The 23,827-nt window shown below is 43.0% G+C and overlaps 2 protein-coding genes across 2 annotated transcripts in view; one reads left to right on the top strand and one right to left on the bottom strand.

Annotated features, from left to right (window-relative positions):
* The first annotated feature begins 3,395 nt into the window (after positions 1 to 3,395).
* Positions 3,396 to 23,827, top strand: part of ARHGDIB (Rho GDP dissociation inhibitor beta) — a 44,860-nt gene continuing 24,428 nt past the window's right edge. Inside the window, exon 1 of the mRNA XM_063154773.1 lies at positions 3,396 to 3,452. Within this exon, the coding sequence (XP_063010843.1) occupies positions 3,440 to 3,452 (13 nt within the window). The 5' untranslated portion in view covers positions 3,396 to 3,439. The remainder of the gene's footprint in view (positions 3,453 to 23,827) is intronic.
* On the bottom strand, positions 19,348 to 23,607 carry PDE6H (phosphodiesterase 6H). Its single transcript, XM_063154775.1, has 3 exons — positions 23,324 to 23,607; positions 23,024 to 23,064; positions 19,348 to 22,156 (listed from the first exon to the last, which is right to left on the bottom strand). The coding sequence occupies exons 1-3, from the start codon at positions 23,461 to 23,463 to the stop codon at positions 22,080 to 22,082; spliced, it is 258 nt and encodes an 85-aa protein (XP_063010845.1). The 5' UTR covers positions 23,464 to 23,607; the 3' UTR covers positions 19,348 to 22,079.

Below are 23,827 nucleotides of genomic sequence, written 5' to 3'. Positions count from 1 at the left end.
TTCTCCACATCTTATCCCTTGCAGTAAATTTGCATGTCCAGTTGCAAAGGACAGAGATTCCTTCCTACACAGCCCTTACCAGTTCTCCTGGGCACCAAGTGTAGCAACTTACTCATGACAGGTAATATGCTCACCCTGCAGAAGCACCTAATTTCTAAATGAACTAATCTCAAAGAGTACCAGTGCTTTTCTGTGTATTACAAGCTTTTACTAACTGTATTTGCCTCAAAAAAGGTTCCAAATCCCTTTCAGTTTTGAGCTTCTGAACATTTTGTGGCCACAACTAGATATCCTAGGATTGCAAACCTATTATAATCCCTTCTTATCCATGTAAAAGTATCCCAGGACCAAAATCAACAACTGCCAGAAGTTCCAAGTTCATCCAAGGCAACTGGATCAACTTAGCAAAGACAGGAAATAATAAATAAATCTGATATTCAACCAATGACAGTGGAATAAGGCAACTAATCCCTTCAACTCTGTCCAATGAATCCTTGCCAGACAGAGAAGTCTGTATTCAAGAACTGATCCAATCTGACCAGGTTTTGTTTATAAATTTTGGCAAAAACAAAATATCCTTCCAACGCAGACTTCAATGTTGATGTTGCAGTTACACAGATCTCATATTTTTCACTTTCTCTTTTGGCTCTTATCTTTCTTTGCTCATATTTTCTCAACAAACTCATTTTAAGCTGGTTCATATTGTTTTTCACTGAGAACAATGGATTGAGCCAAGCTGGACTTCTGTAATAAGTAACAGGACAAGCAGAACTTAAAGAAGATGAGGCAGATGTGTAACTGGGACTAGTTTGCTTCCCCATCCACAGCAAAATAATTTATTCCCAAGTGCTTTAAAATTACATGGAAAATCACATTGATTCATCAGGTTTTGAGTTCTATTTGTAAAGGAGATCAAAGCAAGGGCTTCATCTGCCTACATCTGACAGCAAGGTTTCTTAGGCTGTTCACATCTTCTCCTAAATAAATCACTTCCATATTTTGCTATGGATGGGGAAGCAAACTAAAACCTCCTTTGTCAGGAGTTTGCTATGGCAGCATTGTGTCCAAACCTGTTGTAGTGTACAATGATTCAGGGGTGGTGAGTATCCACTCTGAAAAAGGAGGCAGAATAAGGTCATAGATGTCTCAGTCCCACCTCTATGCATTTCCAATTTTTATTTTATTATTTCTGAATTGCAATTTGTTGTATAAATAAGGCACACAAACTGCCTTAGTCTTCACTAACTCAAAATAGGCCTGCACTGGGACTTCTGTACAGCCTGCACAAAATCAGTCATTAGCTGACATTCACATTTAACCCTGTAGCCCTGAAATACAGTGCTGACATTGCTAATAACTGGGCATGAGGTTTGTACTGAAAGTGTAAGACCTCAGGACTAAAGTCTGAACTTTATCTGCCTGCAGCTTTGTTTCACTCAATTTAGCTGTGACAGCAATTTCTCTAATTGACATATATGGCTAATTTGTTTTATTTTGTTTTCCTTTGTGTGGTGCAAACATAGGCTTATACAGACAGTAACAAGGAGGAGTTCTGTGCAGAAATGCAGGCCTACATCTGGACAAACTGCATTTTAGGGGTAACAAGGAGACATCTGAAGTCAGTGGGGGGGTGCTTGCTTGCCAGCAAGGAATTTTTCGAAGTTGGGAAAGGCCACTCAAATGAAAACATGACAGGCAGAGAAAAGGCTTTGAAAAAAATGTATTTATTGGATGGTTGGGACTGCTGGTACTGCGCACTGACTGCAACACTGCTCAGAGTTAATTACTCGTCATGGGATCATAGATATTGAAGGATCCCCTTTCAAACCATTTCCTATCCTTCCTACTATCTCCTTATATCAGGCCAAAAGACAGAAGTTTGGTTTCATGTGTCTTTGTATTTGCTTAGGGTCTGAATCAGATACAGCACCAGTAGTACTAAATTTTACTAGAAAAAAATTTCTCATTGCTTTGGTCTGGTTTCTAGATTTAATTCTCTTCACAACAAAACCCCATAATAAACTAATTTTTTTCATCTGAAGGATCAGGTTTCAAGTGTAGATGAGATCATATATGAGAAGTAAAGCAATTAAACACAAAACTGATGAACCCATTTTTAACCTGTAGTGGATACCTAACTCTAAGGGAGGTCTGGCTCATAAATTGGTGGTTAAGGGTGAGCTGCAAGCTAAGACTGAGGTAAATACTCACCTAGGTCAAGAACCATTAAGTGTGAGTAGATCAATTTCCAATTTTGTTTAGACCTTCACAGTAATTTGAAGATGCATTTTCCCTTGCATTTTCTTCCATCCTGTGGTTTTACAGGGAAAATGCAGGGGAATAATTGAAAGAATTTTAATATGTAAGAAGAGTGCTGACTATCTTCTGTTACAAATTATCTACGGGGGAGTCTTCGTACTAAACCTATTACATTTAAATACTAAAATAAAATTGAAAGTCCATAGCAGGCTGGTTTGATTTTGTTTATTTCCAGAGAAGAGCTGCCTATTTTGGTTTGTTTTGTGGCCGGCAGAAGAATCAGACCCAGTGTCTGTAATCCATGTACTGCACCAGTACCCCATGCCTGGATTACATTCCTGCCCCTATAACTGAGGCAGGATGTTCTCAGCTGTCTGAGGAGGCATGAGCAGCAAGGTCTGGTGGGTTATGTGAAGAAGGCCCAACAGAAAGGTCAATTTGCACAGGAAATTAGGGATGACTGTGGTGTTGGAGGTCACAGCCACCTAAGCAAACTGGCTGGACTCCTCCAGCTTCCTCTGTTGTCCATGAAGGTGTGCACTCATGAGGAACAGTTCGGAGCACTGGATTTTGGATCTGCTTGGGTTTGCTCCATGGAAGACCTGCTTTTCCTCCACTGGTTCTAGAGGCACCAGTGGTAGTTCCTTGGCTGACACAGGAGTCCAAGTAGGTCATGTGTGAATGTACATCCCCAGGATTTCTCTGAATTGCAGGAAGGCATGGTTGTCCAGCCCCCTGGACCTTGCCCAGAGCAAGTCACAAAGGGGACACATGGCCCCAGAAGGGGCTGTGGGTGATGTGTTCTTTACTGAGCAGAAGAGGGAGAATTCAAACCTTCTTCTTGGAGTGCTCAGCATGTTACTGTGAGCTCTTGATCATGGATGAGACAGAAAAACAGAGCTCCACAAACATTCTCCAGTGCTAAACACCCATGGGAGTTCTGCTGTTTGCTGCCACAAGGCAAACGCCACGGCCTCTGCATCAGGAGTTATATTTGTTATGGGTGTATCAGTTTGTACACGACATGAGGGGCTGACCAGCGCTTTTTCACACACCCAGGAGAGTTTCCTCCTCCCTGTCACAGTCACACTCACGCGTGGTTGCACAACCCCCTCTAGAGTCAGACTCTGCACCGTCAGCGCTGGAAAGCAATGGATGAGTTTCTCTCTCTGTAGGGAAGATGGTCCTGAGGGGTAAGCAGGTTGATTTCCAGAATTGCTTTTTTCTTTTCCCAAAATGCCAGTTGAATGATCAGATTTACTACCCTTGTATAAACAATAATTTCTGTAATCTAATAATAAACCAAATAAACTCAGTCATATGCTCTTATTTCAATTATCCAATTTTATTTCTATCATCATGATACCTAAAAAAACCCCCATCATCTCAATCAGAATCGTGTGTAAGGTGCAGTGCTTTGCTAAGAGTCCACCCTTTGTGTAGAGAGGTGAACAGGAGAGGCAGACAGGGCAGGGGTAGGAGGCAGGAGTGACTGCTCAGAGTTTGGAGTGGAAGAACTACCAATGAAAACTATGTCAGAAATCTGTCTTGTCCACTGGGCAGCATTATCCCTTACATGAGCTCTAAAGTTTGCTGCTGACAGGGGGACTTCATAGCTTAAACTTTGGTCTGGGGTCCCCAGGAAATTTGTGTACCTCTGGTGAGAATTTTTGTATTCTTTCTTGGAAAAAAAAATGCTTGTGTCGGTAGCAGCTTGATTTAAAATGTTTTCTTGAAGCTTTATATTGCAAACTGTTTTTCTCTCTAAGTCTTAATTTGCTTCTGATTGAATCAAGATGACAGGAATTCAGGATGAGTGCACTAAAGCTTTGCTTGATATTGAAGAAATGCTCTTCACAAATTATTTATTTTTTAAAGGATCTGTGTTTTTTATATATATATATATATATATATATATATATATATATATATATATATAATATATATATAATAGATATATTCTATATAAATATATATGCACATATAAAATTTTTATATATATATATATATATTCCTTAAAATAATTTTATTTACTTTTGCATAATGAAGTGATAGGTGCTATTTTCAGATTCTTGTGTAAACTTTATGAAAAATATTTTGGACACGTTTTTCTTTAATCTTATTCTTTCTACAGTGTCATAGCACAACTAAAGTGGTTTGGTTTTGTTACTTCTTTTCCAAAGAATCGTTTATTTCTAGTGGAACAGCTAAGAGGGCAGAGGAAAATAATAAGGGCTTTTAAAGAGGTCGGGTGCTGTTGCCAACAGAGAGAGCAAGAATGGCCACGAGATGGTAGCAGTCTGTCAGAGAAGGCCAGGAGAGGGATCTCAGCTTCTCTTCTTGATCCAGGGAGGCAAATGCCCGCTGTGAGCCTTGTACCATACAGTGGAACATTGGCAGTGTACGAGCAGAGCTATTTTAGAACTATTTTTTGGAATTATTTCACTCTGAGGTGATGTCGTGTGAGGTAAACAATGAAGAGCAGCACCACAGGCTGCTGTGCCATGGCTCAAGCCAGGATGCCAAGTGCAAATCCATTTTAAATCTGCCAGTGTAAGCTGGCATTGGGATTGTGTCCTGCTGGGAGCCTTGGCTGGCTGGGTCAGCCCTCCTTTCTGGGCTGTGCTCATGGCACCCAGGCTGGCACAGCCCCAGCTGCGGGGTGCTGGCCTGCCACACCCCCCTTCTGCCCTGCTGGATCCCTTCAGAGGAGCACAACGGGTTAAACCCATCCTGCTGGGCCTTGTGAGAGATCAGGTGTCATCCACTCTCCCCAGCTGACATAAACTTCATGCTAACAGAAAAGGACAGTGGAAGCTCCATCCTGTGCCCTGTCTGGTTTGACAGCAGTGCAGTCATATGCCCACATGTGATCAGATTAAACTTGTGCTGCAGAGTGATCTGGCAGTGTGCAAACCCCTATTCATGTGCACACACACGGGTTTGGGGGAAAAAAGAGAAAGTTTTATTTCTGCTGCTTCTGCTGTAAGATAAAAGAGAAAGAGGATCTTCTAACAGACTGCTGAGGCAGAGAAGTGCAGGGATCATATTGGTCTGGGTTGCGATTACCAGAAAAGATACAGATTTTTCTGTAAACCACTTCTCTGTGGATTCTAGCACAATTTCATCCTTTTTTCATGCATGGAATTTATGGGAAGGTGTGTGAAGGCTGGCAGCACTTATCTATCTTGTATCTGTTCTGCAGCATGCTTGAGTGAGGTTATTGTGTGTCAGCAGGACTTAATACAAAGGCAACATTCAACTCACAACATCACAAAGTTAATTTGACTCTGCAGTGAAGACCAGCCCTGCTCTTCTTGTTCATTTCTCTGTACAAATGCTAATTGTGCTGCAATTAGCTGCAGTTTCATTTAGGCATGGTGCTCAGATGCGATGCTCAAACACCTTCCAGCATGCAGTTTAAATACTTCAAAGCCAGCAAAACGGTATCAGTGTTTGTATTGAACCAACTTTCATGACCATTTGCTTCCTGAGAGCTGTAACCAACACCCTGAGTTTTGTGTGAGCTTTTCTCCTCAGTGCTAATAATTTAAATACCTACTCATTACTCAGTAAGACTCTGTCCCTGGAGGCAAAGGAGGAGCCTAAGTGTCACTTCATGTCCCAAAAATGAAGACTTGGTTTGCCTGAGGTGCCTTAACCCAGTGCAAACATGCACACATGCTTTAGATTTCTCCCAGTCTCCATAGGACTATTCTTAGCAGCGCAGTGAAATGTGGTTGTGTTAAACGTGCTACAGAGAAGGTTCAAAATAAATCATGTCTCAAATTGACCTGATTCTCTTCTTTGCTGCTTTCTTTTGGCTATAATACAGCTCACAAAGGGAGAAAATGCTGTGCTGAAAGTAACAGTTTAGTTAGTTTCTCTCTGATGCAACTGTTGACACATTTTTCTATTTCTGACTTAATTTCCATGCTTTCCTTTGATTGCACAATTCTCAAAGGTGCATCCTCCATTTTACAGAAAGCAAATGGTTTTAAGAATATATATATTGCAGATACTTTTAGCTAAATAAAAATAATCTACTCTCTGGATACTTACACAATTGGCTCACTTATGGGATTTGGTAAATCTCCATGAATTTTTACAGGTATTTAAGAAGCTCCAAGTCAAGCAAGCTCCTTTAAATCCAGTTATTTTTGCTTTGTTCTTTTCTGTTTTTTACAGACATTTTGTTCTCTCAGGTCATCTCACAGCGTCACATCCCCAGCAGCCAATACTGATTCTTGTGTCCATGCTTAGGGTACTTTTTGTTGTTGCTGTTGTTGTTGTTGTTTGTTTGTTTGTTTTTGTTTTGTTGGGGTTTTTTTCCCCAGTTCCATCTTCAATAAGCCTCCTGGACTTTCTTGAAGATTTAATTTGCAACTGCAAAGAAACCCATGTGTATTACAAGTCTTCTATGTGGATTAAAAATGTTTTAAAATACTTTATTTCAAAGACTGGACATAGGAGTTCTTGAAGATCCATGGAGCTGGGTACTTGACACACACCTGAACTCAGAAAAAAACACACCTGGTATGCAAAAAAAGTAAAAAATGTGTAAAATATTTTTCTGTTTTCTCTAACAAGTTGCTTTGAGCCTGTAGTAATGTTTAAATTCCTTCCTGTGTTTACTGAGATATCAAGGAGGTCTGTAAATATGTTTCTTTCCTATTTTCCTCCAAATGTTCTGGTACTTGTATATAAAGAGAAGTTTCTTCACATACTTGGGAAATAATCAGAATATTTTTCTTTGTAAATTCAATCTGTTTTAAAGTCTTGGCTGAAGTTCTTGAGACCTGTGGAAACAACCTGAGATCACCTAAAAGGAAATCTGAGATATCATGGTACAAACCTGGCCTTGCAATGTCAGAAAGTTTGCAAGCAACAATATATCCCTTTTTCTGAGGCAATGCTGTTTTAACTCAAGTGCTTGCCCAAATCAAGTTACTGTGTTCCAGCACAATCCCTTGAGAGAAATGGGCAATGCTGAGAAACTTTTGGAAATGGTTGGGGAAAAAAAGAGTCACAGCAAATGGGTGATGACCACACATGGATCTTCCTGCTCCTGCACGTGATCTCAAGAGGTCAGGAGGGTCTTTTAATTATATGGTTGAGCAGCACTTAGCACAGCAAAGCTTTGAACCCTGCTAAAGGTTTTTGGATGTTATGGGAATGCCAGTAAACACTGTGCTATTTAACCAATGGTTATTGTAATGCTTTCAGAATTTGTTTTGTTCCCACAGGTTTTATTTTTATCCACATTCCTCAGCTATGTGTTGGTGTGACTATCACTGCCATTGTCTTGCCAGGATTGGTCCTCACTGCATTCTAGTCTACTTCATTTTTGGATTCTGAGCATGGCACTGACCTCTAAACAAATGCAATGTCCCTGCCTGAGCTTGGCACCTTGGGGCTTTCCCTTGCTTGTGAAGAGTTAATCCTGTAGCTGAGGCTGGAGCAGAGCTCATGCCATGCTGAAGCAGGTGCTGTGCTTGGTTAGATGAATCCATCCTTCAGCTCCAGCAGTTTTATTGACCCGATCCCCCTCGGCAGTCCTGCTATAGACACCTAAAGCCAGGGGAGGTGAAACCATCCCTGGGTTCCTGCGCCATGCTGCCTGTGTAACCAACCAGGCATGGGAACATGGTGTGTGGAGGGGGCTCAACCCAATCCCCATCAGTTGGCTGGGGGCTGCAGGGGCTGTACCTCTGCCCACAAAAGGGGCTCCTCTCAATTTTCCCTGTTCTGTGAATCTGCCATAGCCATCCCCACAGAGCTGGCCACATCTAGGGCAGAACATGAGCTCCAGATATCAGTTTCTCTCCCTTTTTCCCTCTGCCACACCTTCCCTCCCTGCCCTGTCCTCCCCTTTGGCCAATCCCTGCTGCTGTTCCCAGTGCTATCCTGGTGCCCATAGCCATCAGGGGGGATTAGGGCTGGTGGCAGACCAGGGGCAGCAGGGCTGATGAATTTCACTGTTGGTACAGAGTCTGAGTCTGTGACTTGCAGTAAAGATTGCCTCTGATTTAACACTCAGCCATCCAGGATGCCCTGGGATAACCAGGCTTGTGTCTTAGAAAGACCTCAATAAATTACAGGGCAGCCAGAAGTCCTCTTTAGCTCAGAGATTACACTCCAAAATTGTAGAATGCAGGCTGATGGTGAGCAGCAATATGACACCAGTGCTGGGAGGAACAGTGGCCAGCTTTCTAGAATGGCACAGAAATGAGGGGGAAGTGAGAAAGCTGATGGGGAAAATGCTTTAGGGTGTGAAAGTTTTGTTTCACAAAAGGGAAGGTGAGCAGACAGTATGTGCCCACTGATGGCAGCTCTGATCCTATGGCACTGCATCGATAAGCAGAAGCATTTGGAGACCAGCTGTCCTACTTGTGTTAAACACCATGAACTTGGATTAACATTCCCACAGCACAAGAGATGGAATATGTTTTGTTATTTTCTCATTTACTTCTTTGTGGAAACATGCTGTCTGGAGCTGAAGTGGTCTGTGTGAAATACTCCCCGTGCCTTCAGTGATTTTGGGGCTGGCACATGGGGGTCCTGTCTGCATTTCACAGCTCAGAGGTGCTGGGCTGGCTCCAGTCAGAGCAGTGCTGTGCTGAGACAGCAGCCTGAACCCAGAGAGCAGCACAGCAGTTCCACTGGTGATCCATTTCCCTGCAGGAGGATCAGCTGAGCATGAGCAGGCTGCTGGGCTGAGGTGCCAGGCTGCTTCCCAAGGCAGAACTGTTCTCTGGGCAGTAACTCTGCAACCTTTGCAGCAGGCTCTGCACCACACAGAGCTGTGATATAACAGACAACATGACAAACACTAACACAGCTGAGCTTATTTTAGTCTCTCTGTTGCAAGAGAGCTGTTCCCAGATTAGGAAAATATGGAGTAGATCTGGTGATGCTTAATAAGTCAAGAAGATCTGGGGCTGGCTGTGTAAATCAGCATAGTAGATCTATAATGCAAAAACACTAAAAAATTCAATAATGTTCCTACTTTTAAGATAAGAGCAAAGCCTCCTGGCTCACTGAAATGACAACAGCTCAGATAAAGTAGCACTGAAAAGGTAATGAAACCACTGCACTAACTTTAAGCTATCTGGCATGGATGCTGCTGAGAAAATTGGTGCAGCAGCAAGAATTCTGCATGGACTGCAAAATGCTGCTGAGAAGCTATAAAAAAATCACCATAGCTTCACATTTCAGCTAGTTGAAACACAATCCAGAAACTAGTATGTATGAAACAAGCTCCTGCTCTTCTTACACTTTTCTAGACTGCCTCCAGCCTTGGATGATTTCTTCTATCTTTTCCCTAAACATTTAAAAATATTTTTTCTAATGCACTGACCATGAAATCAAAGCACAGTGACAAGCATCTTGCTTGCTTTGATTGTTTGTTCTGGATTCTTCAGAAATAGTTCATGAAGTCCCTGCAGACTGTAGACCACAGGCTGAAAATCATTTAATAATTCTCTTTGCATGTGCCTTGCAGATTCCTGGGACACAGCCTGCTCTTCAGCAGAAAAATCAGGGTGATGCCTCACAAATGCTTTAATAGGTTATTTGAGACTGAAGGTGTGGTTTTTAGGGAGTATGTATGGCAAAAAGAACCTGGGAGACAACAAAAGGGCTAAGCAACATTTAGAGTATGATAATGAATGATGTTCTTAATTTCTTTTTGCATTCAAAAGTTTTCTTTATGGGGTGAGAGGTAAGTGAGTTTGTGGAGTAGAAAAGGCTGGTTAGAGTTCCTCTGCTGTGGCTAGGTTGGGGTTTTTAATGTTAAATTTGGGTTAGGAACAGTGTGTGGCTGTTACTTTCTTCTTCAGTTATATTTTTAACTTTTGGCAAAGTTCCATAGTCTTGAAGATGTTTATTTTTATAGATTTCAGAAAACAAAATAAATAAAAACAAGCCATTTGGATCTCTGTGCTTGTATAAGTCAATGTCACGACTATGACTTTTTCTGGTCAAAACCAGGACCCAGCAGCTGTTTTCTTCTGCAGCTGTGGAGAACTCAAATAATACTTGATAGTGTTAAAGGTACAAAATATTCTTTTTTTTAAAACCCAACCATTGTCTTTGCTTCCAGTAAGAGAAAGTTATTTATGCAACAGCTGCCAAAAGATGAAACCCATGTTATAACACTGCATTTTTCCAAGCAAGCCCATCCCAGCGGCTGGGGAGGGGCTTACCACTCATTTTCCTACTCTAGGAAATACTTCCATGTGGGGAGAATTTATCCTGAGACACAAAGACACCATTGAGGATGGGCATCCTGGACCCCTCTGTGCTGGTCCTGGCCCCAGGTACTATGGGGCTGCTCCCCTCCTGCATGACAGGGTGGCTGTGGGAGGCAGCTGGAACCCTTGTGCTCATCCTAAGATTCCTCCTCCATCAGCTTTGGAAAAGCTTGTAAATGTTTCTATGGACGGGGAACTTCTGTGTGTTTCAGAGTCAGAAATGGGAAGCTCAGAAGGGTCTTCACTTGGCGCAGCCTCACCCAGAATGATTTTGCCTCAAGGCCTGTGAAGCAGGAGCTAGTAGGGCAGAGGTTTTAGGGCTCAGTTTTTGCGGAGACTCGTAAAGGATGCCACTGTCATTAAAGGAGCTTTCTGATATTTCTGGCTCTAAAAAGTCCAATAAAAATTTAAGTGGGAAAACATACCAAAGTCACCCTTATTTTCTGTATTTATAGCTCCAGTTCTCCCAATACACCACAGACATTGCTGACCATAGAAGGCTGCATCCTCAATAAGGACAGTCCGTGCTGGCATCTCCCGAAGTCTGGCATGGCCAGGAGCTGAGTGCCTGGCACTGTGCAGAGGGGAAGGCAGGCACAGGAACCCCTGGAGGAGCAGCAAGCAGAGCCAGCACAAGCACACCAGGAGTTCCATGAGAGCAGGCCCTGTTTGGCAGCCACTGCCACCATGCTCCAAAGGGAGCTGAAAGGAGGCAGCTGAGTACAGGGCATGGGTTAGGGTTAGTGTGCCCCCTCCCACACCTGCAGCCTTGCCAACTCTAGCACTGGAACAGGAGCTCCTGCCACAGTCTGTGCAGGCTGCTGCTGACTGCAAATCCAAAACATGGCCTTGCTTCTGCAGCTGGACTTTGCTCTGAGGCAACAGGGGTGTCCTGGATACCCTCTTGTTAAGGAAACCTTATTTACTATTAATATATTAGTAGCATCTCTCTGTTTTGAATCCCTTGGGAATCTGCAGTACTCCCTGTGCTTCTGCTATATCAGGTGTGGACCCTACCTGCTGGGTTGATCACCAAGTTTCTGCCCTAGGTGTGTCCTGCCAGCTTTCCTGAGGCAATAATTCACCACCTTAGCTTTGCTTTGAGTAACCCAAAAGATGCAATATGCTCAGTTAAGGTATTAGTGAGCATGAGGCAGTCTCCTCTGGTTTGCCACAGACGGCTAAAAGGTTAAACCAACAGCTACCTCATCTTCTCTAAAATATTCCTTCTTGCTAATTATTTAATGAAGGCTAAGAACTTTATCTCTTTCCACAGTAAATCCCTCATTCCCATTGCTTCAATGAACCTAGATGGTTTTACTGCTGGGATCAGCTGCCATCACTCTGGAGAAGCAGGAGGTTGACACTTGGAGTGGTGATGTCTCAAAACCAAAATGTGGAAAGAGACTAATTGCTGGAAGAAAACGCAGTTCCTTGAAGCAGTACACACAAGATCACCTAAGCTTCTCCCAGGGACCCAGAAAGCCAGTCTTGTGACCAGCTACAGTAAATGTTAGGTGACTTATGGGTACAAGGTCAATTTTCACCAGCTGTTGCTCTGATCCTGTATGTAGAGAATGGCAGTGAAGTGTATTTTTTTAATCTTCAAACTACTGCTAGAATGGAGTAATTGTAAAGATTATTTTATCTGCCCAACAGGAAATTTACTTAACCAACTTCCAGTAGCTTCTACTTATCTTCACCATGTCCTATCTGAATTCTTTAAATGCTGCTCCTAAGTAACACTGACTTAAAAGAAAAAACATCCTCCCCCTGTATTTAAATACAGGTGGTGTCCTAACCTCTCTAGGTCAGAAATAACATGGAGTTTTAATAGTTTTCAAGTGACAATATTCTAATTGGAACCCAACAATTGCAGTTGACTACCACTGGCCAAAAAATGAATGACCGCAACATCCTCTTCCTGGGAGAACCAAAATTAATAGGAATAGGTTACTTTTGTCAATATAGTACTCTTGTCTCTTCCAGGGGAAGCACTGAGGAAACTTGCAGGTAGCATCAAGTAAAACAAGTTGGGGGTATTTATGCATTCTGAGAGAAAAAGGTCACAGATCTATTAATTTCTTTTTTTTCAGGTGTGAGGGTTTATTGTGTGAATTCCTTAACTAAGGGTACCATAGATAGTAAAAGTGTCTATAGGTTCAGAAAGTGTCTCTACTGCATCATGAAGGAAAAATTTACCAAGTGCCATTGTACACAAAGACATCATCTCTGGCTCAGGATGTCCTTGAGTGCAAATCACTGGAAGCTATCAGATATGTTAGCGACATCCTGTGGTATATGTAATTTGCATCTTGTCTTTTGCTACAGCTGGAGACAAAGTATTGGGTCTGAAGGACTTTTTTTCTGATTTGGTGGAGACTTTTGGTTCTTGTGCTTTTCTGCAGATTTCTTATTTAAATCAGACACACAGCAGGCAGCAATGAAGACCTATTTTGCCTGTTCTATAGCAATAGACTAGAAAATTTGCAGTGCCTGTGCCAGGCTCGGGGGCATTGGTTTAACATACTTGCCAATCTCTGTTCTTCCAATACAGGTTATTGCATTCAAACCCAGTTCTTGCTCATGGAATCCCACCTGTGCACCAGTGGGAAAGCATGGGTATTAGCCTGTCAAACACAGCTGGCATCATCCTAGTGACATCCTGCACAGTTCTGACTTGAAAGCCTCTCCAGCGGTTCTGCACAAGAGCTCTAAAATGCTTGGGCCACAGATGTTACCCTCAGCATATCTATCTCCCTTCCTGTCACACACTCTTGGTTTGAAGATCTACAGGGCACAGATCATGTGAAAAATTATTTCTGAGTTTCATTATTGCCTCTGTGAGAAATTAGCAATGGGGTTCTTATCTGAAATTGCCAAACCAGCCACCAGATATGATTTTACTTTTCTGCTGCGTATAAGGAAGACTCACCTCCTATCAGAAACAGTTCCCATGAAGACGTTTCTGGGTCTGATCAAATGGCCTTTTGACCATCTCTTTAGTTAACTAAAGAGGATTTTAGGACCTTTGATGAAAAATAAGAAAACTGTTTTTGTTACTGAGTACTGTTCAGCAGCTGAGCTGCAGCAATGAGTTGCTCTTGTGCTCTGAACTTGCTGCTTGCAGAGATATGTGCAAGCCCAAGTCACTGTGAACTGTATGTTATTTGACAATTGGAGCAGCCAAAGAGGTCACCTTCTCTAACCCAGTCAGTGAGCAGCAACCCCCTTGACTTGGATTTGTGTCCAAGCTTTGGACTGATTTATCCTCTCTGTGTACATTCAGTGCCTTGTCACAAAGCTCAAGGGATGGAAGTGCCTATGATACAGATTTTTAAGTAAAGTCAAAGTGAAGACATGGGAAGGACAGAGAGTGGATTTTGCACTGTTATGTAGCTCCCAGCCACAATTAAAATTTGAAAACAAGCCAGAGGATTTGTTCTATTGGGAATACTTGGGACATTTATTTGAGGTTCAGAGAGAAATTCCAGGTGGCTCCCACAGTATGATTTTTCTCAGACCTTTGAAAGATGTGATTTAAAATTTCCTCTGTAACTAAATGATTTAAACTAGCAACAACTTCCTCCTGTTTGCAATTTAATTAATATTAAATTTGTCTCTATCATTTTTGTCTGAAGGAACTTGGGAATCCAGTTCATTTAGAGAGATCAAGAAATAATGTTCTTCTGAGAGTAGGCACCCAAAGGCTTCAAGCTCCTCATGTTCTGTCACTGTATCAGCCCTGGGCTGGGAAATGAGGGTAAGGAAATATTTCTTCCTGAAGAGTTTATCAACAGAATCTTGTCATGAAGGCAGCTAATTATTCTGCTTAAATGCTGCTGGAAGTTCTGGAATTCTTATGAGTGCAAATTTTATACACATACAAAAGCTACTGTAAGAGAATACAAAATCATAAAGCCTTTTCAATCAGACGGTTCACTGGTTTGCAGCAGGTTGGAGGATTTTTTGGAGGTTGACCTGATCCCTGATCCAAAGCTTATGGAAGCCAGTGCAAAAACTCCAAAGAGAATCCTGGCTTTAATTCAAGGAATTAAGTTGTATGCCTTAATGCCATAGAATATTATTGCACTAAAGAGCTTATTAAGATTAAAATGGGATTAGGCATTACTATGAATGAATGCAAAAAGTTTTCATGGCTGGGATAAAGCTTCAAAGCTTTATTCCACATTTCAGGGAAATGGTTCTAGACTGAAGCAAAGAAAAATATATTGCATATCATAGCATCACACACAATGCAGTGCATGTTGTGCCTTCCAAAGTGAGAAACCTGGCACTGATGGTAGGATGTGGAATGAAAATCTCACTGTATTTTCCAAAGAAGCAGTTCTCACTGAAGAGTGAAATGAAAATGTCTCATGTGCTTCCATGTTCTCTGTTTTGAGCTTGAGATTTTTCCTGGTTTTTTCATATTCATTTTTCAGAGGCTGAGGACCCAGCATCTCACTTTGTCTTGTTATCAGAAGCTTACAGATGGCTGCTAAACAGAGCTTCCTGTGTATGTAGCTTTGATATTGTAACGGTTGAGCAAGAGTTTCATATAAAAAGCAAACTTTCTATACATCACTAGAGTACAGCTTGAGAGACAGCAGCAATGGAGCTGGCCTGGTGTGACTCCTGCAGGGAACTACGCCTGTTCTGTACCAGATGTTCTCTGCAGGGGATTCTTGGATGCTTTCTACAACACAGTCACACATGTACTGACTATCAGAGCCTTCCCAGTTCCCATGGGGACCATGTTTTCCCAGGGAAGGTATTTGTCAGGATTTCCTGATAACAGCTAGTTAACATTTTGATGTTATTTTCAGACAGTTCTTCCTTGTTTCATCCTTGCTAATATCTATCCTCCTTTGTTATCTATACCCCACAGCTGCCTCCAGGTGGGAATCATAACTCCACCTGGCTCTTTCAGGGGGCTGTGCGTGCTGGAGCAACTTCCCTGATGCCTGTGAAGTCCTAGCTCCTCCTTTCTTCATTTTTGTTTACTCTTCATCCCCCTTCTACACGAGTTCAAAATACAGAACAGTTTATCAGCTTTTGTCCTGGAACTGAATGGACCTTTGTGGATGGGGATGCAATGGTGTTAAGATCCTCTCAGATTTATCACAATATAGCTTCTTGTGGTAGTCTTTCTGTACAGGCAGCTTTAGTTCAAAATTGCCTCCTTTGCTGACCATATTTCATTCCAATGTAATTGTTGACTTGCTTTCCCTCTGCTCTTGTCTGAGACTGGTGCTTACCAGATCATCTAGCTTTAGGTTTGTGTTTGAAAGGATTTTCCCCAGTGCCTCCATCTGTGTGTTCCTCATCCCAGCTGTCTGTAGGTGACCTGGCCAGGTACTGACATTTTCAAGACTGTCTGAGCTGCATCTTTGCAGTGCCCCCTTATTACTGAAGTTCAGCATCCTCAGGCTGGAGTAATGCCCTTGCTTGGAGACCAGGGTTATAACTCATTCATTAGTTCACAGTGATGTACTTACAAAGTGCCTGGAAAGACCTTGGTCCCAGGGAATGTTGCTGGTAAAACTGCAGTTGCTAAAGCCAGATCTAATACAACTTGTTGTTTTCCACATGGTTGTCCTTCTGTTATTTTGCTTCCCTTACTGTCAGACCTGCAGCCAATTCCCTGCTGCAGACAGATGCAAGATTGCTATGCCCATGCCAGCAGCTGTCTGGGTGATACAGATTTGAGCTGGCATGAATCCAGATAGCTCTTGTGAGATGAGCAAATGCATTTGCCGTCTCCCTGTGCCTAGAGAAACCAATGTGGTGTTTTGATCAAGCAATGGGAGTTTGTGCCTCAGGTCACTGGTGGGGCAGAAACCTCTGTAGGGCTGAGGAATTGGCCTTGCCTTCCGTCTGCCTATAGCCTGTGTGCCCCTCTACAGCCCCTGTAAACCTGCCTAGGTCATACTTCCCTCTACAGCCCCTGTAAACCTGCCTAGGTCATACTTCCAGTCCCTGTAAACCTGCCTAGGTCATGCTTCCAAGAGATGTGTTCCAGCAGCCCTCAGTGGTGGGGGTTTTAATGATCCTGGGATTTCTATCTGTTGCTACTTTTGGTGTCCTGTCCGGAGGTGAAGGGAAGTAAAACATGGGTTTATCAAGTTCTCCTAATAGCACAAGACGTAGATTTTCCCCTGATGTTATTCCTGCTCCCCTACTCGGTCACCCATGATCACAGGGTCACTGTAGTGGTAGTCTGGAGCTCTCACACTTTGGTGTGTTTTTCTCCAAGCTCTCTTCCTTCCTGGGTGGTTGTGCAGCCACAGCCTCCCAGAGAGAGCAAGGGACCGAGTTCAGCTTGCTCAGTGCTTTATAAATCATTTGTGCCTTTTGTGGATGCTCTTGCTCAGTATCATAACAGGCTCAGAACTCCTGCAAGTGCTCCTTGGCCAGCTGCTACACCCTCCCTGTGTGGCACAGAGCACAGGGCAAAGCAGCTTTCTGGGGCTTCACCACAGTCCTTATCTGTGTTCTCCATGTTTCTGAAGGTATCATTCCTTCCTGTGGACTTTTCCTGCGCTGACCACTCTCCTGACCAAGGTCTCAGGGTACCAAAAGCATTCTTCATTCCCAGTGCCCCCCTGTCTAAAGTCCTACTCTTCAAAGGGTAGTGCAGTCCATCTATTTCTGTCACATCCCGGGTCTGCCCTGACATCTCGGCAGCCTGTTGTGTGTGGAATATGTGCTGCTGATTGCTATGCTCAGCCACTTCATTTACAGCCTCAGGAATGTGAGAGGCCCTCAGAAAAACGCCAGAGGCAAGAATGTGTTTGAAAAATTCCTGAAGGCTTTGATAGAGAAGGTATTCTTTTCACCCAGCAGGAGCAGCAGCACCAGAATTCTCACCATATTTATGCTAAACTTCAAGAAGAGGAACAACATAAAATGTGAGAGCACATGCTAAAGGTAAGTTGAAAGTGACAGAATTCAATCCAATCGTTATTTCCCCCCTGCACAGAGGTTTCAGCCACCCCACTCCCTCCAGGTGGATCACAGCTGGTGTGGAAAAGGCTCAGAGCCATAAATGCTCCCTGCCTTGGGCTGTCAGGACAAACTGTGGAGGTGCAGGTGCCTAACATTAGGGTACTGAGCTGATCCGAGCTCCAAGAGCCCTGGCAGCCCTATGGGGACTGGGAATAAGGCTTCAAAGTTAAGCAGTCTGGTATGAGGAAATTCCAGAGCTGAGCACATTTACAAGCATGTGATACGATCTTTTATTTTAATTGCATAATCTTATGTTCTGTCTTTTTTTTTTTTTTTTTGTTTTCAAATCTGTCTAGATTTGCATCACAGTGGTGTGGTGATGCTGAAACAGACTGCTGGCTGGAATAACCTGCCCACCCTATGGAGCATTACATAAATGCTCTCAAAAATAGACTTCTTGTTCCTCAGATCTCCAAGCTGAGGCTCTGGATCTTACTGTCTGAGTGAGATCTGACTCAGAGAAAATAAGACTCACTAATGAGTACTTACAGCTGCAACCACAACTAATGACAGCTGCATTTTAAACTTCAAGATGAAATGTTAAGTACTCTGGAAAATCAAGTATTAAAGACCTAAAGGTGGTGGGTACTCTCAAAATCCCATTTATAAAATAGAAAAGTGCCCCACAAAACACAGAGTGATATTGCCAGGGTACATTTTTTAGCCTACACCTTATTGATCAATACCATAGGAAAATGTGAGAGTAGCTTGATACTGAGTGAGATGCTGATTTGAAAACTGTTGGAGGATGGTAATTTTGCACCAGTGCTCTTCAGGTGTCCTGAAGAATCCAACTTTGGGGTTTTTAATAGGTTTTTAAATTTTATGTTTATTTATTTTTAACTGAGACTCTTGAGGCAATTTAGATGGGGAAGTGGTGGAGGGGGGGAGAAGGAAGCAAGTCAAGTGCTTCTCACTTTTCCTAAGGTTCATTCTTCTTTTCTTGCAGAGATTTGGGTTTAATTAACTTTTTCACTAGTCAGAAACTGGGGTCAGTGAGGATGGGACTCAAAATTTGGTTATGGCATTAAGTAGACATAAATACATGAGAAGATGTTTTTCTGGCTTTCAAAATGTGGTTGGGAAGGGTTGTGTAAAAAGCTCTCACAAAGGGAGTCCTGGACAACTCATATTTGTATTTCACAGGATAGAGAACATTCAAAAGACAAAAGACCTTCAATTGGACACCCAGTAACGAGTTGCAAGGAAAAAACTCCAAAGATGGCATGAAAGAAAACACTTCCAAGGCTGAGATTTGACAGCATAACACGAGAAGGCGAATGCACTTGACCAACTTGAAACCCCTATGGACACCTAGAAAGTTCAGCAACAGAAAGAAGCAAGAGGGGATGAGTGTTTGCAGCTCTGTCTGGCAGCCGTGGCACTGAGAAGGAACTAAGTGGCATTCACATCTCAGCAATTCTTTGCTATGGGGTAGAAAACATGCTGACATTCATTGGCACTGAGTCCTAGAAGATGTAGCTGGCCAAAAGATTTCAGCCTGAAGGAAACCATGTGCAACACTTTTGGGAGAATATACCAGTCATCACTTAGGAAAAAACTGCTTCTCAGATGATATCACAGTCAGTCTTTATTGCCTATTGTTTGGAGATAAATAGCTGTTTTTCTCTAATGAGACATGATAAGTGACTTTCAGGGCTTTCCCCAGGAAAGGAAAGGATTTCAGAAAGAAAAGCTAAGTCATCTGCCTTTCCCTGGCTATATTTTGCCAGCAAGTCAGACTACATTCTTAAGATTTTTAAAACATTTTTTATTAATTTTTATTCCTTTTGACATGTTTTTATAGTAAAATACCAGAGAATAATGTATTACAATGCATATAGAGTGAAGTCCTTCAACAAGCTGCTTTAACACATTTGCTTTCTTGCACCATAGCCATCTCTCACTGAAAAATGGAAGTTTCAGGAACTATGGCTCATTAGAAAAAACTCAGAACCTCAGAAAAAGCAACCATGAGTGTGTTTTAAGACTCTTCTTCTAAGCCTCAAAATTCCTTACAAGTAAAGGAATGAATGTGATTCCTATTAATGAATAGAAATGATTTTTAAAATAACTAACAAACTGTGTTGGCTCAAAACACCCGTCTTCTGATACAGCTCATCAGCTAGGTATGAGAACTGGGTTGTGTGTGCATTCCTGCTGGACTCCTCCAGGAAGGAGAATGGGGAAGTTCTCTGAAGGGAACTGGGGCTGTGGCAATCAGGTGGGGAACTACACCAGGACCTGATTTGCTAAAACCTCAATCCCTGGACTAAGGAGAATTTTGCTTTTACCCCAGTTTTTTCTGACAAGGTATCTCACTGTCTGTGGACGGTTTTCCCAAGGTCTGGGATGAAAAGGGAGCAAAATGATGAATTAGAATTTCCTTCTCTTGTTTTTGTCGAGTTTAAAAAGGGGAAAACTCAACTAAAATAGAGGCAGCCAGCTTGAAAGATTTAAAACTGGATCTAATGGGTCTTTTCCCAGAGAGAAGAGGACAGACTGAGAAGGTGGAAAAAGGATCATATTAACAGGATGGCATAATGGGAGGGAGAGCATGAGAGTATTGCCATACAAGCATTCACATTTAAATGCAGAAGGAGAGGGCTAGTACAGGAGCTTGAAAAAAAAAAGAAATCAGTTCCCTATAGTAAAAGCTAAGTAAAAGGTCATTTATATAAAGAACATTTAGGGAAAGAAGAAAAGCATTAGAAGGTGAGAAAGGCAGGAGAAGCTGGAAGCAGGTGGAAAGGACAGAGTGCCTCTGGCCAAGGAAATAGCTGTGGGTTGCAATTAGCTAAGTGGTACAGGGCTCTGCGCTGCGGCTCTGAGCGCTCCACGCTCACTGCTGCGTCTAACGGCACCAGGGCTGGATAATAAAGGCTGTACTCTGGACTGCCAACAGGAATTCATTCCCTTTAGCTTTGGTGCCCCAGCTATATTTTAACTGAAAATTGAGAGCTTTTATTTCTGGAATAACAGTAGCAGATAACTACGGCACCACCATGGATTTATAGCAATGCTTTTTGCGTGGGGATCAATCATTTAGAAGGGATTTGCTCTCCTCTCCACAATCACTCCTTGCTCCCATGAACATGTTCAGCCTAGGAAAGATAAGATAGGGGAAGGCAGTTCTTATGCAATGAGGCTTCTTAAGCTAAAAGCAATGACTAAAAATTCCACCTCCTCTTATGAATACTATGTAGCTACAACAAACTTGCTCCTTGCCTGCAAACAAGCCAAAAGCCCTTCCCTAATGCCAGCGGATCTCGGTGCCTTCCCTGAACGTTTGAGTGGCTGTGGGTGCCTCACCACTGGGCAGCACTCACTGCCAGAGAGCAGCAGACACAGATCGATGGGGTTAAGTGGATTTCTCTGTGCTTGTCTGCATGTACACATCCCGCCCTTCCCCTGCCTCCCTGCCTGCTCTGCTCTTACTTCTCTCTGGGGACACCGTCTGCCTGCTTGTCCAAACAAGCTCCAGAGCCTGAAATTGCCAGGGAGTGAAGAGAGAAAAGCCTTCCTACTTATGAGGGGCAGGGTGAAGGGAGACTTGTCCTACGCTAAATACAGGGAAGAGAGAGCAATTACTGCAATATCATTTTCTGCTGCATGTGGCAGGACTGCTGGCACAGCCTGGTGACAGATCATAAGGATTCTCTGTCTTAATAAGCAGCAAGCATGTCCTGGGGAGCAAATGTCTCATGTAAATATGTATTGGCATGGGGACAGGTGTCACACAGGGCTTCTCATCAAAGGAGAGGAAATACAGCATCATTTGGAGGGCTGCTTCTTTGGAACTGCAACCACAAAGGAATGAATAATAGGATTAATTCACTTAGCTATTGATCTCAGATGCACACATTTTCATTTAACATTATGAGAAAAGCCAGACTCTCATGGTTCATAGCCTGTGGGCAGCACAGCAGAGACAGCATTTGCAAGCCCTTTTCCCCATTTGCTGATGAGGTAAATCTTAGCAGCACGTTCCTTACGGAAGCTGCTGGGGAAGGATCTCCTATGGAAAACAGCCTAATGTCTGGACTGATGTGACTCTAATGCTGCTCTCTACGGATGTACTCTGAGCAAATAATTCGTGGCCCAAATAACACGGGGACCTACCCATGGAAATTCTATATAGAAAGCTGAAGAAAGGGAGGGAAGGAAGAAAACAGAACAGGCTGATTTAATTCTGTCTGGACATACATGCACACAATATCTCAGCTAATCAGGGAAAAAGTTCAGATACAGCCTCCCTGTATCGCCATAAACATTGAAGACCTATGACAGTGAGAGAAGAAAGAATATGGTGCAGGGAGACATTAAGACATTTTTCAGTAGTTTCATCACATGGAACATGAGGTCTGCTCAGGGTCCCAAATAACTTCTTTGCCAAATTAACCTGCAAAGTTAAGTTTCTCATAACTAGCTCTTACAAAACCACCTTGCCCATAAGGAAGTGGATGCAAGGGCCAAAAGTAAGTGTCAAAGGTGGTAAAGACCATGCTGGGATCTGTGGAGTCACCAGGTGACACGAGCAGAGACGCTGACACCTTAGATGATCCCGAACTGGGCCAGCTCGTGCAGTTCCAGATGGCTGAAAGCTTCCCATGGGCAAATCACAGTGATATCTGCAAAAGAGGGAAAATGACAAATGTGTTCTCGTAGCCCAATGCACTCCTTGGATTTATTTTTTATTAATGGAAAGGCTGATTTACTCAGGAAACATTAAAAAAAATGAGATTCCGTTTGAAGGTTAAACGGGCAGATGAGCATTTCCAATCTGGTACTACCTGTCAGACCAAACCAAATCAGTGTACTTTCTCTCTGTGAGCAAAAGCAAGCCAGCAGTTCCTAGTCTCTTCAGTGACTAGGTAAACTGGTGTAAAAGTTAATTCCAGTTATGTGGATTCTCCTGTTCTTATAAATTACCTGTAGCCAAACTGTGATCTCCTTGAAGACATGTGCAGTTTTAGATCAGATGCTGAATAATTTGGCCTACAATATTCAGGATCTGTAACTCTCTCTTCATCAAAACTTCAAAGTTCTGACTGGCTACAGCTCATCCAATGCATTCTTCTCAATCCCAGATGGGTACATAAAATTCTTAAAATTAGGATTCTGATGACAACACAAACACTTGACCATCTGGGATTTAGTTTCTGTGATTTTTTGGTATTAATAGCTTAGCATTTAGCATTTATTTGAGAATCTCATGCTGCTGAAATTCTTAGCCAGAGTGTTAGCAGAAAACAAACAAGCACTTCTGCAGCCCAGTGTAGGTAGTCTGAAGCTGAAACATACACAAATAGTCTTTTCTTCACATAGTGTATAAGCATGAATGTGGCAGCTTGGGCAGGCAGAACTAGTCTTCAATGGTGACCCTGACAGCTGCAGACAGGTCAGGGGAACAGAGGCCACCCCAGAATCCTCTCCCATGATCAAGTTAGTCTACGCTAGTGCTAAAGCAGGGCACGACAACATCCTGCAGAGCTTACCTGTGCCCAGCCCCTCCATGCCTGGGATGTCATCTCCAAACCTAGGAGAGAAAAGAGCAGGTAGGGAGTGAGTTTGGGGCAGCAGCAAGGAAAGGGGAGATGCCCCAAGCCCCCAACCAAGGAATAAGAATTGTGGGTAGGGATCAGAAGAGGAGCAGAAGAGAAGCAGCTCCAGGCTGGAGGGCCGAGGGGGCAGGGGGAAGCCATCTCCTTGCCCAAGGGACGATGCACAGAAGCACAATGTAGCAGCGGGGAGCGATTCAACTAGCATGGTTTCTTTTCTCTCCACAATTCCCTTACCCTCTTACTCCTTTTTTGGGGGGCTTGCTCTTGAACTGCCTTGTCTGCCTCTGCTTGAACTTGGGGGGCCCCTTGCGCGGTGTGGTGGGGCCGGTGGGAGCATCGCCCGTGTTGAGGTTGGCGGCCGGGGTCTCGCTCATCGCTGGGCTGTGGGCAGCAGGCACGGGCCTCTCTCAGATCCCTCTGTCTGCAAGATAACAGCAAGGACTGGCACAACGCTCTGCTTATCTCTTCTAGGCATCAGTAGTCAGATGACAGAAGTATGGAAAATACAATTGTGACAGGATTAAAGATAATGGTATTATAGATAAAGAAAGATTGTAATGAGTACAAATTAGGCAGGGTAGTGCTGCCTTTCATCTGGCATGCTGGAATTAAGATGCCAAACAAAGAGCACTTGAGCTAAGGCCACAAAGACATTTACCCCATGGTGCAAAGTCTTGCAGAGCCATGGAGACTAACACCTCCTCTTGCCTCAAACACAGTTGCAGTCTTGGAGACAGA

Source organism: Melospiza melodia, chromosome 4 (assembly GCF_035770615.1).
Source record: "Melospiza melodia melodia isolate bMelMel2 chromosome 4, bMelMel2.pri, whole genome shotgun sequence".
NCBI classification, from domain to species: Eukaryota; Metazoa; Chordata; class Aves; order Passeriformes; family Passerellidae; genus Melospiza; species Melospiza melodia.
This window is presented reverse-complemented; position numbering and strand designations above follow the sequence as displayed.

Bases quoted from the DNA above. Each gene is read 5' to 3' on its own strand.
- PDE6H (XM_063154775.1), bottom strand. From the start codon at position 23,463: ATGAGCGAGACCCCGGCCGCCAACCTCAACACGGGCGATGCTCCCACC. The intron at 23,065-23,323 runs GTAAGGGAATTG...TTTCTCTCCTAG, and splicing joins CCCAAAAAAGGAGTAAGAGG to GTTTGGAGATGACATCCCAG. The intron at 22,157-23,023 runs GTAAGCTCTGCA...CCTCTTTTGCAG, and splicing joins CATGGAGGGGCTGGGCACAG to ATATCACTGTGATTTGCCCA.